Raw genomic sequence first — 18,101 nt, forward strand, 5'->3', positions numbered from 1 at the left:
CTGAGTGCCCAACCATTAAATAGCTTAGCTTATTGTTGACCTAAGCAACCCGAAAGACGTTTCCATCTGTCGAGTAGGAAATTTAGGTACCACTTTATGCGGGGAGGCTAATTTGATGTGATCCGCCCTGAGTCCCCTTCAGGGTGAGAAGGGCAGAATATAAATACTGTAAATAAATAAATAATAAATAATTTGACTAATTTAAAAGTAAAGGTAAAGGTTTCCCCTGACGTTAAGTCCAGTCATGACCGACTCTGGGGGTTGGTGCTCATCTCCATTTCTAAGCTGAAGAGCCGGCGTTGTCCGTAGACACCTCCAAGGTCATGTGGCCGGCATGACTGCATGGACCGCCGTTACCTTCCCGCCGGAACGGTACCTATTGATCTACTCACATTGGCATGTTTTCAAACTGCTAAGTTGGCAGAAGCTGGAGCAACAGCGGGTGGTCATGCCACTCCCGGGGTTTGAACCTGGGACCTAATTTAACTAATTTACGTCACCATAAAAACATTCAGCAGCGTGCGGAAGAATGAGGAAGTACTCCATCAAGGAATCGATGTCACGGTGGATGATGAAGCAGCAGCTTCCCCTCGAGCATATCCTCATGAAGCCGGAAGCTGGGAAATGTTAAATTGCCTCTGTGTCTCTGTCTGTATGTGGTATGTCTAATGGCATTGCATTGTGATCCGCCCTGAGTCCCCTTCGGGGGGAGAAGGGCGGGATATAAATATTGTAAATAAATAAATAAATAAATAAATTGATTTGACGTGCCTTCCTCTTGGCACGTTTCTCCCTTTCGCCCTCCATTCCTGCCTCTTCGAATTCCACTGCACTGGTGACCCTCTAACGCAGTTTCCAATTCATTATGTGGCAAAATGTGGCTCTAAGCCTTGGTTGGCTTTCGAAAGGGGCTTTCTATCGAGAGGGATTGGCAACCCAGGTTGAGACCGGCTCTTCACACGTGGAGAACAGTGCCCGCCATGCCCATTCTCCCTGCCTGCGAGCGTGCGTCTGTGCACGAGCTTCTCCAAGGACACGCGTTTCCCCCCCGTACACACACCCTCCCGCGGGATTTTCTTTATTTACTTCCAAGTGATATATACCGGAGGTGTAACTTGCAATTCCTTGATTTAATTGAGCCTTTTCTCCGTTTATATCTCATACACACACAATGAAATGATGGCCTTCGGGATGTGGGCGGGCCCGCTTTGTCTCCGGGCAACCCGTGCATACTCTCATAGACAGAGTGTTTGGGTCCCTGCTTCTTCCTTTTCCCCGCGAGGGGCGTGGCCTGGGTGGGAAAGGGGCGTGGCCTCGGCGGAGCCCCGCCCAGCAGCCCCTCTCCGGCCGCCCCTGCTGGGAATAGCCTCCCCGAACTTTCATTAAAGTCCCCGGCCCCACGGAGCCGCCGAGGCAGAGCGGTGGTCGCCAGCGTCGGGTCTGGGGCTCTGTGTCCGCGCTGCGAGGGAGGCGTCCACGGAGGAGCGCGGAAGAGGCGCCGGCATCCGAGCAGCAGCCCAGCCGCGGAGGAGGCGAGGCCACAAGGCTCGGGCTGATGCAATTCTCCCTCTGAGCTGAGCTGAGCCGAGCGGAGCCACCTTGACAGCCCGGCCAGGAGGCGGCGGACGGGGTCGGCGTCGGCATGGCCAGGGTAAGCCCGGGGGATACTAACACGCGTGGCAGACGGGGAAAGCAGGGCAGCCCGCTGACACCACTGCCATGCCTCAATGCTATGCTTGCAAGCCCTGCCGCTGCCAAACTTCAACTCCCAGGATCATATAGCAGGGAACGTGGTGTCACACTGCATCCAGTCCACAGTGTAGACGCAGTGTGTAAGGAGGACACACGTCGGGCCAGGTGGGCTCCCCAGGGCCAGGTTGAGGGGTCTCGGCGCTGTAATTTTCCACGGCAGCGCCGTGTGCGCGGAGGGGGGGGCGGGGCGTGGATCGGCTCCCACGTGGCAAGCTGATGTAACCCCCTCCCCGTCTGCGCGCATCCTGCGGCGCAAGGAGTCTCGGCTTCTTGGCTTTTGAGCTGTGGAAGCGAAGTGTGTCCCTCCACTCGCTGCTGTGGAGAAGGCGGTATCCCAGCATGAGGGCAAGGGAATCCGGCAGGGCACGAGGGAGGGCTGGTTGAGCAGCACAACTTGCTTGGAATGAATGATGGCAGGGGGAGATTCTTACCCGCCTCGAGCCGCAGGGAGAGGTAGTGAAGGTAAAGGTTTCCCCCTGACATTAAGTCTAGTCCTCTCCGACTCTGGGGGGTGGTGCTCATCTCCATTTCTAAGCCGAAGAGCCGGAGTCGCCCGTAGACGCCTCCAAGGTCATGTGGCCGCCATGACTGCATGGAGCGCTGTTGTCTTCCCGCCGGAGCGGTCCTGATTGATCTGTTCACGTTTGCATGCGTTCGAACCGCTAGTTTGTCAGAAGCTGGGGCTAACAGCGGGAGCTCACCCCGCTCCTCGAATTCAAACCGCCGACCTTTCGGTTAGCAAGTTCAGCAGCTCAGTAGTTTCACCCACTGCGCCATCTGGGGCTCCAATGCAGGGAGAGGTATCCGTGCGTTATTATTACTGCCATTGCTCTTCCGCATTTGCCCACCATCCTCTCTTGACCTTAGGCAGAGATTTCCAACATTTTGTGCTGGTGACACATTGCTTAAACACACAGCATTTCGCAACACAGCAATTCAGTTGTTCTAGCATAGAGCCACAGTGGCACAATGGGTTAAACCCTTGTGCCGGCTGAACTGCTGACCTGAAGGTTGTATTGCTAACCTGAAGGTTGCTGGTTCGAATCTGCAAGTAGGGGTGAGCTCCTGTCTGTCAGCTCTAGCTTGCAGAGACATGAGAGAAGCCTCCCAGCAGGATGGTAACACATCCAAGCGTCTCCTAGGCAAAGTCTCTGTAAACAGACAATTCTCTCACACCAGAAGCAACTTGCAATATGTTTTCAAGTCGCTTCTGACACCATTAAAAAAAGTTCTTCTAGCAAACACGAGGTTAAACCAACCCCTTATAAGACATACAGACACATACATGACACTGTAATATCAAAATGAATGGGGACGCAACATATCCCATTTCTATTTTTTTTAACGTATGACTTACTACTTATTTCACAGAGACTCAAAGGTTCCTCATTACATTTGCATGACACTTACACACATCAGCCAACACACTAACATGTCACAACTCACTGTTTGGAAAACGGTGGTACTATTGGCTTATCCCAACATGAATACAAGAGAATCGATAGGTTAGGCTGAATGGGTCGTTTAACAGGGCAAATGCCCCAACTTCCTCGGAGTAGTAGAAGTGGGATATTTTTATTGCCACTGCTCTTGACCGCTTCCCCATTTGCCCACCATCCACTCTAACAATGTACCCTTTTGATCTTGGGGATGATAGGGAAATAATTACAGTAGAGTCTCACTTATCCAACACTCGCTTATCCAATGTTCTGGATTATCCAACACATTTTTGTAGTCAATGTTTTCAATATATCGTGATATTTTGATGCTAAATTCATAAATACAGTAATTGCTACATAGTATTACTGCGTATTGAACTACTTTTCTGCCAAATTTGTTGTCTAACATGAAGTTTTGATGCTTCATTTGTAAAATCATAACCTAATTTGTTGTTTAATAGGCTTTTCCTTAATGCCTCCTTATTATCCAACATATTCGCTTATCCAATATTCTGCCGGCCCGTTTATGTTGGATAAGTGAGACTCCACTGTATTATTAATAGTGTCTATTGGATGTGGAACAATGGCTTCAAACTACAGGAAAGGAGATTCTACTTGAACATTAGGAAGAACTTCCTAACTGTGAGAGCTGTTCAGCAGTGGAACTCTCTGCCCCCGAGTGTGGTGGAGGCTCCTTCTTTGGAGGCTTTTAAACAGAGGATGGATGGCCATCTGTCGGGGATGCTTTGAATGTGGTTTTCCTGCTTCTTAGCAGGGGGTTGGACTGAATGGCCCACAAGGTCTCTTCCAACTCCATGATTCTATGATTTTATTTCCTACTCGCTTCTCCTCATTGCTTGAGGCGGGTTACAACATTTTGCGACACAGTAATTCAGTTTTACTAGCAAACCTGAGACACACAGATAAATTGTAATAATGAAATGTATAGAGACACAACATGAAAACCTGTCATTTATATTTTTAAAAATATATGATTTATTGCTTATATTTCACAGAGACTCAGAGGTTTCTCATTAAGTTCACGCGATACATCTACACATTGCAACCAACACACTAATGTGTCGCAACACACACAGTCTGGAAAGCTCTGATCTTGGGGATGATGGGAACAGAAGCCCACCTTTGTTTTGCCAGCCTCATCAACCAAAACTATTTGTTTCACATAAAGCCTGGTATCTTCATTCTGACACGGCCAGGGTAATGTACACAAACACACCCCATACATTTGAACCAGCTATTGAGATGTGAAAAGGTGTTCAAACAGGTGAACAAAACGTATGGCTCTGGAAACTGGGGGTGGTTAAATCGTATTGCTATAGCAATCACGACAGGTTGGATGGCTTACAGCCTTTTCCCCCGAATGAATGTAGGAGCGAATGCCTTATTGTAATACTAGTGTGCAACATTTGATCAAAGAGACTCAAACTCTTAAATGTGATACAGAAGATCGACAAAGAGGAACACTCTTTAGATCTCAAAAATAGTGATTGCTTAATGAGAAGGAAAGAATGAAACAGAAACTTTCCGTTCACTAAACCACTCCCATGAAAGGATCAGAGAAGCAAAGAATCTTATGACGCTTTACAGGCTGGCACATTTTGGTGCAGCAGGAGATTTTTTGGCCCAGAGCTCATTAACTGAACTATAGGCATATAGATTCTAAGATGATGGGGGAAAGAATATGGTAACCTTCACCTTCTCAGTAAATTCCTTTTTTATCTGTTCTGCAACATAGATACCTCTCTAAATAATCAGAATTTTAGAAAGTGTTACTGTACAGAGTGAAGTTCCACTAGGGCTGTTATTGCGTAGTCCACAGAAAAAGTTGCAAATTGGCATTGGCTCAGAAAGGGAGAGAAGTTGAGACTTTACTGAGATGATATAACTAAGTGACAGTAAGGCGACCCTATCACAGAGTTTTCTTGGCAAGATTTGTTCAGATGGGGTTTTCCATTTCCTTCCTAAGACACTAGAAGAGTGTGACTTGCCCAAGATCACCCTGTGGGTTTTATGCCCAAGCAGGAATTCAAACCCTAGTCTCGAAGGGAACTCAAATTCTGGTTGTAGATGCCTGGCTCAACAGTAGTATGTGTGAAAAAGATCTTGGAGTCCTCGTGGACAACAAGTTAAACATGAGTCTACAATGTGATGCGGCAGCAAAAAAAGCCAATGGGAATTTGACCTGCATAAAAAGAGAAGTCATGCTACCCCACTATTCTCCCTTGGTCAGACCACACCTGGAATACTGTGTCCAATTCTGGGCACCGCAGTTGAAGAGAGATGTTGACAAGCTGGAAAGCATCCAGAAGAGGGCGACTAAAATGATTAAGGGTCTGGAGAACACGCCCTATGAGGAGCGGCTTAAAGAGCTGGGCATGTTTAGCCTTCAGAAGAGAAGGCTGAGAGGAGACATGATAGCCATGTACAAATATGTGAAGGGAAGTCATAGGGAGGAGGGAGCAAGCTTGTTTTCGGCTGCCCTGCAGACTAGGACGCGGAACAATGGCTTCAAACTACAGGGAAGGAGATCCCACCTGAACATTGGGAAGAACTTCCTCACTGTGAGAGCTGTTTGGCAGTGGGACTCTCTGCCCCGGAGTGTGGTGGAGGCTTCTTCTTTGGAGGCTTTTAAACAGGCTGGATGGCCATCTCTCGGGGGTGCTTTGAATGAGATTTTCCTGCTTCTTGCAGGGGGTTGGACTGGATGGCCCATGAGGTCTCTTCCAACTCTACGATTCTATGACTCTATGACACTCAAACCACTACATATTTCTGTAACATGTTTCAGATCAAGCATTTGCTGTTGCTGGTTAGGATACTTCTAGCATGGATTGGATGCTCCCCAGGTTCCCAGGGTCTGGGCTCCACACCTTAAACAACCTGACAAGTTCGTCATCCTAGGGCAGCATTCATTGCATGAAAACCCGCGTAGTGAATCAATGGCAGCTGTGGAGATCTAATTACTGTTAACGTAACAGCTTGGCTGAGATGCCAGCCAGGATTGTTTCCATAGTGTCAGGTGCAATCTATTTCCCTCCCCACCTTTCAAATGTCCCCTCCCAAACTCACTACTGACTCTTCTTCCAAGGTAACTTTTCTGGCTTTCCTACGGGACTTCAGATCCCCTTACAGTTGGGGTAGTACAAGTGCCAAAAACTATTCAGCTGAGCAAGACAAAAAATTGCATGTGCCAGGCCAAAATGCAAGAGAAAAAAACCCCTCACTGCTCCGTCACTTGGAGTTGGGGGGAGGCTTGTCCGCTCAAGTAAGTTGTGCAGGAGGGTTGTGCTTCAACAAAAGTGGCTCTGAGACACAGTGCCATCCCTGGGCACAACTTCCGCATGCCCCCTTTGTGAGATGTCCCTGCTCTTTGGAGAGATTCTTGTTGCCCTTCCGTATTTCTGGCACAGCAACGCAAAGGGCTTTTCTGCATCCCAATGCACTGGGGATTTGTTGGCAGGACAAGGACTGCTGAGGGATGAAAAGGGAAAACATCATTAAGGCCTCTGTCCAGAACGAGGGGCAACTCAAGTTAGGTTTAGAGGCGGAGTTAGGTCTGGTATCGCATAACACTTTCTGAGTATAACTTCTTCCTTGCTTAGCTGTGTCAGATGCAACTTCAGCTTCACTCTGGCCCCTGACAGTTGGAGGGAGTGTCTTTCACGTATTTCCTCACATTCAGGATCCTGGAGCAGAAAAGAGCCTTCTGTTCCCCTCTCTCCTCAGTGTCCCCTTTGGTTCTCTGTGTGTTCTTTGTTGTGCTCGCAGCATTTCCACCTTGGTTCCTGTGCCAGTCATTTTGCTGCTGAAGTGTGTACTTACAATGTCCTCCTTGAAATGAAATAAATCTTTCTTCACAAGTTTGCTCTGAGAAGGAGCCCGAGCTGTTGCAATTTTTTAATTGGGGGAATTTGTTAGTTGAATTGGTATTTTGAATTCACTTCTAATTGCAGGAACTGGGCTTTGATGGCAGCGGAGAAAAATGTTATGCATGTTTCAGGGTTTGGTTTTTTTTTTGAGGAAGCCTATTTCCTGGTTGGGTGATTGCAATGTTGTGGAGAATTCACCTTTTACCTTGAACAGGTGCAGATGAAAAATATACCTAGAAGCTGTCACAGGCTCAGGGCCAGGTTCATGCTCGTTTTTTTTTTTTTAATTCTGTGCAAGTATTGCTCAATGTTTGTGCTGAGAAGTGTTTTAGAAATAATGTGAATCAGAATTTCACTGATTTACCTTTTTTGCATTATCCCCCCGTCATATTTCTATCAGTCACAGAGAAGGGCAAAGAGCTTCCACCTGAACTTGAGAAATAATTCCTTTTTGCTTCTTTGAACTTTGCTAGATATTTTCAAACATGGCTTTGCATCCAAAGGCAATAAAAGATTGTCTGCATTTTTAAATAACAGATACAAAATTAAATTGTCAGGATGGGGACCTTCCTGGGCAGTAGTAGCAGAGGTGTGTTATTCTGTCTATCAGATATTCAGGAGGCTGCACAGACTGTCCCAAATCCCCCAAACAAAACCAACTGAAAGTAGTCAGAATTTCATATCTAGTTTTGAAAAATAGGTGTTTTGAAATGTTATGAAGTATGTCAAGAGGCGGGGATGTAACTTAAAAGTGAAATGCTGTTCCTAGAGCCTTGAGGAAGAGTTAACCATCTCTTTTTTAGACAGAAAAGGGCATTTTGAGGGGAAGACCCAGGGATTTTACAAAGGGGGGAGAGAAGCTGACCCAGAACGGTGCTTTGCCCAATGTAGTCTGTTTATTCTGATGCTTACTTCAGTCACTGACAATAAAACAACCTTTTTTCAAAGGCTTTTTCATGCCTTCCCGGTTCTCATTTTCTTCCTCATTCCCCATCTAGCTTGCCTTTTTTAGCAGCATCGTCATTAGTAGGGTGGTGAAACACCAACCAATCTTCAATGACGGCTTGCAGCAACATTGATGCTATAAACAATGCAATAAATACATCTTGAGCTAGAGAAAGAATAAGATCCTTCTCTAAATCCAGGGCTTAAACCTTTTCCATTCACAATGTCTTTCTGCCCAATAATTTTTTGTGACCACTCTGCCCGAGAAATTTGCATGACCCCAGGTATATAGAAAAGGTATATAAATCAAAGATTTCCTGATAATGTACCAACATTTGCAAGGCTTACTAAACAGGCTGGTTTTCCTTTTTGAGGAGTATATCTGAAACATAGGAGCCCCGGTGGCGAAGTGTGTTAAAGCACTGAGCTGCTGAACTTGCAGACTGAAAGGTCGCAGGTTCAAATCCCGGGAGCGGAGTGAGCGCCCACTGTTAGCTCCAGCTTCTGCCAACCTAGCAGTTCGGAAACATGCTAATGTGAGTAGATCAATAGGTACCGCTCCGGCGGGAAGGTAATGGTGCTCCATGCAGTCATGCTGGCCACATGACCTTGGAGGTGTCTACGGACAAGGCCGGCTCTTCGGCTTAAAAATTGAGGTGAGCACCAACCCCCAGAGTCAGACATGACTGAACTTAACATCAGGGGAAATCTTTACCTTTTATGTGAAGCATCTTCTGCAGAATATGCTGTAAACACTGTACATTGTTGCTAACAGATTTGTGTAAACAAGTGGTACTCAGCAAACTTTTACTGTTGCCAAATTTTTCATGGCCCCAACATTGAGACAAAGAGACCCCATTGGGGCTGGGACCCACAGTTTAAGAGGCTGTTTTCTAGACTAGCATAGCTGTGTGTGCCTACCTACAACAGGAATGGTAAATAGCAGCTCTCTCTAGAATCCCTTATGGGCTATGTGTAAACAGCAACACACAGAGAAAAAGGGAGAACAGATAAGCTTCCTCACCAAGAAAACCCAGATCTATAAATTTGGGCAGCAAAATGGAAATCATAAGAAAAGTGGAAACCAGCTAAAGAAAAAAGTAATTCCTGTATGCATTTGAGAAGAAACCTTTAAGCTGTGTCTATAATATTTAAAATGGTTTTATTTACCTATATACACTTACCTGAATGGATTGTTTCAATTCATTATTAGGTTTGAATGAAAGACTCACTGAAACATACTGAACTGATCTTTTTTTGTGCTGTAACCTATCTCTAATCTTTTCATACTATTTCTGCTTCAGTACCGATTTTTCACTTAATGAAGCAATGCCCACGACATATCTGCTTTGCTAAATGGGGCATCCTTGTACTATCCTCCTCCTTTCATCCCAGAGTTTGGAAAATCAGTCTTTTTGATGAAAATTTGGCCAGTGTTGGGATCTAGGATTTTTAATTCAGAAAATCACTTCTCCAAGCTGTTTCCTTAATATCAAGTGTCCTGCTGCTTCATGCCCTCCTAAACATACAGTCCCTCCCTCTGTGTTTCTTGTTGCCTTTGAGCCTGTAGAAGAGTACAGGCACCTACAGAGATTGAACTCTCCTGTCCGGTTTCAGCATCTAAATGTTGTGACATGCCAAAGATAACTTGTGTTGATCTGTAGCAACAATCCCCCTTTGTTTCAGAATAAGAGTCTCCAATACAGAGTGTGCTTCTAGACAGGCAACCCCTACAGCTCCTGATAGAAAGATATCATGCAAGATTCAGGGCTGGATTAAGATAGGCCCTAACGTAGGGATGGGAATCATATGGCTCATTGACTACATGTTGTCCTTAGGGGAATCTCAGGCAGTCCTACCACTGCCCTTCCTTTTTTTAAAAAGAGTGATTGAAAAAAACTTTTCCAGCCAAAATAGCCTTGGTGGGGTTCAGCTAGGGTCTAAATGCTGAGGTGGAGATCCTAAAACAGCAGGAAAAATACAATAAGGGTAAGCAGAAGTTACTTCTGCTGGCCAAAAATGTAATTTCTAGTTTCTGCTGAGTGCCCTATGCCACCCCCTGAGGGACGGGAGAAGGTGTCCTAAATCATGTCAAGTTTAAGAGGCTCTCTACCATTGCTCCCATGACATATATTATCCTAACACATATACATTAAAATTGTGTTTAGAAGCTCCCCAGCTCCTAAGGCCTTGAATGTAGCTTGTGTGCAAGCCTGGCACATGTTTTATTTTGTTTTCTACCTTGACAAACATTTTTTTGGTAAAAGAAGAAAATAAAAGAAAAGCAGTACTGGGGGAACACTGGAGAATTTCTAAGAAAAGAATTATCTTCAAAGTCCATGAATGAAGCAGGAAAACTATCCAGGAAAAACCCCAGTTTAAAGCATCACCCACTGTAAAATGACTACTTTGCCCATAAGAGTTAGTGTTGTTGACTTCTGGGTGGTGGACTTCTAAGGCAGAAATCTAGGAGCTCGCCTAGTGGAATGGGCAGAAGGCTATTGATATTTCTATTTATCCCTCGACATCAAAATTTTGACTTTTAAAAATACGATTGTAAAAGAAATATCATAGGAGCACCAGATCCTGCTGATCTTGAAAGCCAAACAGTGTCCTCTCTAGTTAATATGTGGCTGATACCACCAACAAATGCCAAATGTGATAGGCTGTATTTCAGAGGAGGGCATTGGCAAGACCACCCCTGAGTATTCCTTGCTGAAGAAAATCCTCTGAAATTCAGTGACAGCGGGCAACTTGAAAGCACATCAATCTACCACATTAATGTCCGATGCCTTCTGTCTGCTCTGATTTGCATGCCAGTTTTTCCTGGTTGTCAGATCTGCACATATCCCAAGAGAGAAGAGAAAAATCAGACTCTTAACTTCCATGCTTTCATAAGCTGGAGCTCAGGTGAGGAATCTGTGATGATGTTCAATCCCAGATGACCAGAAATTTCTGATGCAACCAGGGCGACTCTCTAGAGGCCAAGACAGGGCACCTGGGACCCACCAGTGTCTGACAAAGAGGGAATGTGATGTTCATGTGGGTTTTCATAAGAGCTGAACTCTCAGGGCCTTTTTCTTGGATAAGCTGTGTATTGAATAAGTGTTGACATAGTACATCAAGAAGTGCCTGTAGCATTTCCATTCCAGGGTGTATGTCCGTGTCTAGAAGTGCATGTGAACAACCTTGGGCTGACTCTGAAGAACTAATGTAGTATAGTGATCAGAGTGCAGGGCTGAGGCTTTGGAAATCCAGGTTCAGCTTTCCACTAAGCAACAAAATATACTAAAAGAACTGTGAATTACTCTTTTTCATCTTGAGCTCTCTCTCCAGAATTGTTGTGAGGAGAAAGTTGGGAGAAAGCCATGTGTGCTGCCCCAAATTCATTGGAGCACCCATGGAGTTGAACAAGTAAACAAACAGAGACCAGATAAAGATGGGTACTTGGACTACATAAGTTGAGAACCTGAGCAAGGGTCAAGGGTTAACTGAGGCTTAATTTTCTCCATGTCACCTTCTCTGGGGTCATATGATCACAGCCAAGGAACATTTTCAGAGGTTGCACCCCCAGCTTGAGACATCTGGTCAAGAGAGTAAGGAAATGCTCAAGCACTTGACTCCTTATCTCGAGTAACAGGGGCCCTTCCCTCCCCACTCCACCCTGTCCTCGTGTGTTATAGCTTAAAGGCATTCTCCCATGATCCACCTCTCTGAGCTGTTATGTTCTGCAATGAACAGAACTTGGAGGGAAAAGGTTCCTTTTAGGGGAGTAAAACCTTCATGCTGAGTTGGGGATTCTGGAAGTTGTAATCTGAATATATAAACTCTGGTTAACGTCCACCTTATACTTTTCCCGCATCTCACAAATTGTCTTTGATATTGCCCCCTTTACTATGAACACACACAGAGAACTAGCAAGAGAGAGATACACATACATACAGACATGCGTGCATGCATGCATGTACTATGACTGAATAGGAAAAAGTTATGTTAACCATCTCTATGTTGCATTAAGGAGAGGGTGGGCAATTTCCCATCGCCTTCTCCTTGCCTGACTGTAGCACTTGGTCTTGAGCACAGTGGCAAAGCTGACCTGGCACGTGACAAGGTGCACCAGGGTGGAAGGCAATTGCCTCCCATCTGTGTCCTGAACGGCAGCTGTGCCCCTGTGCGTGCTCAGTGCCCTGAAGACTTCCCCTGCCTTGAGCGCTGGCTATGCTCTTTGCAGCCATGTGTCGCCCTTGCAGCCGCCTCTTGCTCCAGAGATGGCAGTAGTGGGCTGACAAAATTGCAACAATGGGGCAGATATAGAGCCTGTTGTTAACCTCAAGTCTGTGTTCCTTCCCAACCCTACTGGTATGTCTCCTTTTACCATCTTTGGGCATATGCTGAATGTAGAATGCGAAGCAGCAGCTCCGTTTTAATAATTTTTGTTTGCAATTTGAAAGATGATGGTCCTTTGAAACAAAACAAAATGAACATGCAGATGAGTCTTAGTGTCACCCCCAGTGGGTGTTTTTAGATGCTTCCCTCTGAAGATTTAGGGTGCAGAGTGTAGGAAGCAAGAATCCTCTGCTATTTGTTGCATTTCTTTTATCTAACTTCTGCTTTTTCCTCTCTACAGATTGCCATTCCTTTGGTCTAATTGGTGCTGTATATAATCTCAGTTCTCTGTGTATCCTGGGAGACGTAACAAGCAAGACGGGACAGCGGGCAGGTGGGCGCCCATATCATAGCCCCCAACCATGGCAGAAAAATGCAGTGAAGGGCTGCTGGTGAGTCTGATCTTCTATAGTGCACTGTGGAATATATGCATGTGAGTTTAGTCAAAGATTGATGGTGTATTACATGGTGGTGGAATAAGCCTGAGTGGAAGAAGCAACTGGTGTTTAAGAAACTATATTAGCTGTTCCCTCCCTGCTCCAAATCTAGACTTCTCCATGCCACAGACTCCCCATTTGAGCAGAATGATGGGAATTAACTGGTTAAGTTCTATTTAGTGTCATCTCCCATTGGTTCTTCTGCTCCACTAAGCCATTGTGCTTAGAAGCAGCGTGCCAAGTGTGAAGCTCCCTCTCGACTAATCACTGTTTCCAGCTTCTCCACCCTTCCTTATCAGAAATGTCCCAGAGCAAGCAGGAGACTAGGAACATTTCCTGGCCAAAATAACCAGCTTTTACTCTTAGTCCTAATGAAGACTGTTAGGAGTGGAGATGAAAAGTGACACACACTTCTGCAAGCACTGGTCCTCACTATTAGTGTGGGGTTATTAGTGCTGCTGGTGTGGTATGGACACCTGCTATGCTACCTCGTTGCACTTTGCTTTTGTCCCTTTCCTCTTTCCCAGGTAAAGGTAAAGGTTTCCCCTGATGTGGGCGCTCATTCCGCTCCCGGGATTTGAACCTGGGACCTTTTGGTCCGCAAGTTCAGTAGCTCAGCGCTTTAACACACTGTGTCCCAGGAAAGAGTTGCCGTAGGAGGTCTCTTCATCAGTCATACTCCATCAAAGTGATGTTGTTTCCCCTAAAGTGCTGTGAGGTCATGAAACATTGCCAGGGAAACATGCAGAGTCCAGCAGGTGGGAAAAATCTGGCTCCACCATGCCGCTATTTTGTTTGTATTTTGGATTTCTGCATTTACAGAGAACAAGGTCCCAGGAGATGCCTGAAATAGCCTGCACCCCAGCCAGGGGGCACCGTGCCAGTTTCAGGCTTGGAACATGAGCAGGAAGGGGAGCAGACAGAGCTTCAGAACACACCACACACTCACACTCCATGGGATCCAAATCACAAAGACCACGGGGTCCTCTCTTCGGGATTTTATGGGCACATTTGTACATTCCTTTGCTTCTTTCCACTCATAGCCTGCCTGAGTCTTTTTCTCCACAATGTCTGAGTGGGACCCTTGATGCAGTTAGAAGTCACTCTCACTTTCTTGTATGCAGCAGAATGTAGTTCTGTTTGTGATATGTCCATGTGTGCATCTATGCATGGAAAGAGGACAGTTTCCAATATACCTTCTTTACTCCAGGGGGTTATATAAACCGGGTGCTGCTCTCAGCCGTGCCGTTTTCTGGATGTACTGACTGTTACTCAGCTGACTGGGAAACAACTCAGATCAACCAGCATCAAATGAAATGAAAGGAGATGGTCACATGGGAGCACCAGTCCATGACTGGTTTGTGTTGTCCTGCAACCCAAATTGGCTCGTTCTGGATGGCAAATGATGTGTGTATGTATTTGTATGAAACCACTCTGATCCACATGTTTGCTTGGCAGAAGGCTGCTTTGGGCTGCACATGCTACTTTTGGAAGCATCCCAGTGGGTCTGGAAATGTATGCGCACACAAAGGACACTGCTGCTGTTGCATTGCATCATACTGCTCTCTGCATGCATGCTGTGGATTCTTGCCTTCTTCTTTTGACATTCTTGTCCTGTACTTTGATTGCAGTTGTGTTTTCAGAACCAATACTCAACACCTCATGCTCTAGCATATGAATGGGGATGATGGAATGTACAACAGACAGCACTGTAGCCTTGACAACAGTATCTATACTGCATTTCATTTCCCTCACTCTCCTCATCATATTCATATGTACCTGTAACTCAGGAAGATAATTGCTTTATCTGGGCAGGATGAATCTATTAGTTCTTATAAGGTGCCAATACACACAACCACAGGGGGCCAAGTTCTGTTTTAAGATGGATCCACACTGACATATAGTGCAGTTTGAATCTGCATAGCATAGTCAGCATAGACCCATATAATGCAGTTGAATGCAGCTCAAACCACTTTATATGAGTCTACACTGACCATATAATGCTGTTTCAGCTTGCATTATATGGTAATATAGATCTGGCTCTTGAAAATGTTTTCAGAAGCCGCATAAGATAAGATAGGGGCATGGTGGAGCAAATCAGAAATTCCTTTCCATTTTAACCTGCACCCCCTTCCCATTACCTGACACAGAAGAGTTTGCCAGGTCTAGTACAGTATGCATGATGTCTTTGGGTCACTGGGGCAGCCACCTGGAGTTTTCTGGCCACAGGAAAGATGCTAATCCTCTTGCTGAGCTGCCTAGACATCATTGAAATAGCAGCTTAAATCCATCACCCACTAATCGCCTCTATCAATAGAGGAAAAGGATATTGGGCCAGCAGTTTCTTGAGGCTCTGGAAGAGAATGGAAAAGACCCCTCTCCCCCAGTCTTTTCCTTTGGGGGTTTAATCATCATCATGATCACAATCATTTTTAGAAAGCACGTTCCTTACTAAGGCCTCTTTTTGCCTTGTTTGTCAAGGTCTGTGCTTTAATAAATAAACAAAGGACCGTAGCACAGGCTGTCCCGGTAAGGGAACCACAAATGTTTTTCAGGAAGAGACACACAAAGGAGTGTTGGAGGCACATAAGGACCTTTTGGTCACCCTGCCCTCCTCAGTGTGTCCTCTTATCCACCCCCTGTTCATCTTCTTAGGTAACTTCTTTTCAAGGTGAGCACTGACTCTCTTTTGGTTTGTATGCTGGGATTTTCCGCAAGAAGCAAATCTTCGTTGATTATTTTAAGAATTTTCTGTTATGAAGATACAGGGTGAATCTACACTGCAGAATTCATGTCACTTTTACTGCCATGGATCAGTGCTGTGGAATACAGGGAGGTGCAGTTTAACAAGATCTTTAGGTTTCTCTGCCAAATAGTGCTGTTGCTTCACCAAACTACAAATCCCATTATTCCATACCATTGCGCCATGGCAGGTTAAATGGTGTGAAACTGCATTAATTCTACAGTGAAGATGGCTCTCTGCACCCAGTGATTCAGCCAACCATGGTGTGAAAAAACCCAAAAAGCAAACCTTGATTTTGCCATCTTACATAAAAGATATCATTTTAGTAAGCACGCTATATAATGGGACTTGAGCATTCACAGATTTTCATATCGACAGGCTGTTCTGAAACCAAATCCCAGTGAATACCAAGGTCCCACTGTATTTTCATATGGGATACTTTTCAAAACATCTTTTCATACCAGATGTTTAAATATGGCTTGTTTAGGGCAAAACAAAAAAGGAATTGTAGATGAACAAATAATTTCAAGATTAACAACCTGTTTTTATCTTTTTGCATGCTAGCATGAGTCATTAAACTGGTTCCAGAAAAAATTGTTCTGGGTTACTTGGTTTTGATTCTCTGGTCTGGAAAATTACATTTGCAAGACCCGCTTGGCCCATAATTCCACTACATTTGCATGGATAATGCAACTGCACTGGGATACAATGTGTTTTGGTTGTTGTAAAGGCTCAGAAGACCTTGCTGGAGCACACTGGGAAACCCAGAGACGACCATGATAATCAGCCTTGGCTGAGCATTTCTATCCTGTATTACTTCTTTGGATTGCAAAGAAGTTCTTTCTGTTCAATAGCTGTCAACAGTGTGCAGAGGCCTGCTTGTTTAGCCGAATAATTATAATGACCAGGCACTTCTTGTGTATCCAGAGGTGCCAACTTTAGTCTGTGTACCTTTCGCCCGAAGTGGCTTAGCCTGCATATCTCAGGCATTGTGGAAAATTACAGTTTCTCAGCCCATGGGAAAGATAGAGCAAGCTAGACTGAGAGCCATTGGAGTAGCCACCAATGCGAACTCTGTCGTTCAGCTATCCATTACCTGATGCTTCTATCTCTTTTGTGGAATTTACCAGTGTTCAAGTCTTTATAGTGTATTGAATCATTCTCTCTGACTTCTGTCCACCTCAGTTTATTGCTGTGCTATATAGGGATGCAGAATATCCCTGCTACTGTAGCTAAGATATTCTTGCTTTTTCCAAGAACCCAATCTGGAAAACAAAAATCAGGAAAGGAGTGGGAAGGTAGGGTATTAGACTGCTGGGAAAGACCTGCAAAGGACAACTACTCAGCTATTGTCTGGATATTATTTATTCATAACTGTGAACTCCGTTCTCTGCTCACCCAAACAGGCATAAAGAGTTTCTGCTTCCATTGCCCTGGTACTAGCAGTCTGATGTTAGTTGTCCCATAGTGCCAATATGCTATTGACTTGTTTCTTAAACATGTGGGACTGCCATGGGGCTCTGCTTCGAACCCAGAGGCCAGCTGGAAGCATAAGATGAATTCAGAAGCCATCACTATCTTTTCTTTTCCCCCATCCAGTTTATTATTGCTTCAACTGTACCAGTTATGAGCTGTCTTACCTGTTTTTATCTATCTTATTTAAAACTCTTTCAGCCAACCAACATTCCAGGGAAGAATCTTGATTGATTTGCCCTTACATATTAGCCTCATGCTAATCTATCTGTACAAATCTTCTTAGTGCCCTATCTGATGGGCAGTTTGTCCGATTTTGATAAACTGACAGCTAGCTTATGATAAGTAGCAAAGGGAGAAAAGTGGAAGAGATGCCAAGAAAAACAAAATTAAAAGGGCATTGGTTAACTTCCACTGGATTCCAGCCTCCAACTTGTAGCAGTTACTTCCCAGCATATCAGCATGCAAGTTAGAGGGGATGTTTTGTTTTTTTCCATTTCCAGAACCCAAATTTGTCAAAACATGAGTTTTATATCTCTAATCATATTGTTGTCCACAAGCCATAATTTGCCGCCCTTACAAGACTAAATCTGCTGCTAAAACTATTCTAGCGTGTTCTATGTGTCTGCCAGTCCATCCACCCATTTGTCCCTTGGTCCCTATCAGGCGACATCCACATATGTATTGTGCTAACTTTGAGATCTCTACCATATGCTGAGCAATAGCTGTCAAAAGATGGTTGTTAGATATGGAAAAGAATTGGTTTAGAACTGAACTGGAGTGAATTATGTATGTATTTATTTATTTATTTGCGACATTTATATCCCGTCCTTCTCACCTTGAAGGGGATTCAGAGCAGCTTACAAGTTATATGTACATACAATATATTATATTATTAGCATAGCACAATATTAGTATTATACATTACTATATTGTACTATACCACTATACTGCAATATTATTAGCAGTATTACATGTAATATATAATATATAATAATTATATTATATTATTGTATTGTATTATTATTAGTATTAT

At 44.6% G+C, this 18,101-nt stretch overlaps 1 protein-coding gene across 1 annotated transcript in view; it reads left to right on the forward strand.

Moving 5' to 3' along the window:
• Positions 1-1,511: 1,511 nt before the first annotated feature.
• Positions 1,512-18,101, forward strand: part of slc6a9 (solute carrier family 6 member 9) — a 77,549-nt gene continuing 60,959 nt past the window's right edge. Inside the window, exons 1-2 of the mRNA XM_008109507.3 lie at positions 1,512-1,651; positions 12,654-12,804. Coding sequence (XP_008107714.1) covers positions 12,775-12,804 — 30 coding nt within the window. The 5' untranslated portion in view covers positions 1,512-1,651; positions 12,654-12,774. The remainder of the gene's footprint in view (positions 1,652-12,653; positions 12,805-18,101) is intronic.

Source organism: Anolis carolinensis, chromosome 4 (genome assembly GCF_035594765.1).
Source record: "Anolis carolinensis isolate JA03-04 chromosome 4, rAnoCar3.1.pri, whole genome shotgun sequence".
NCBI lineage: Eukaryota > Metazoa > Chordata > Lepidosauria > Squamata > Dactyloidae > Anolis > Anolis carolinensis.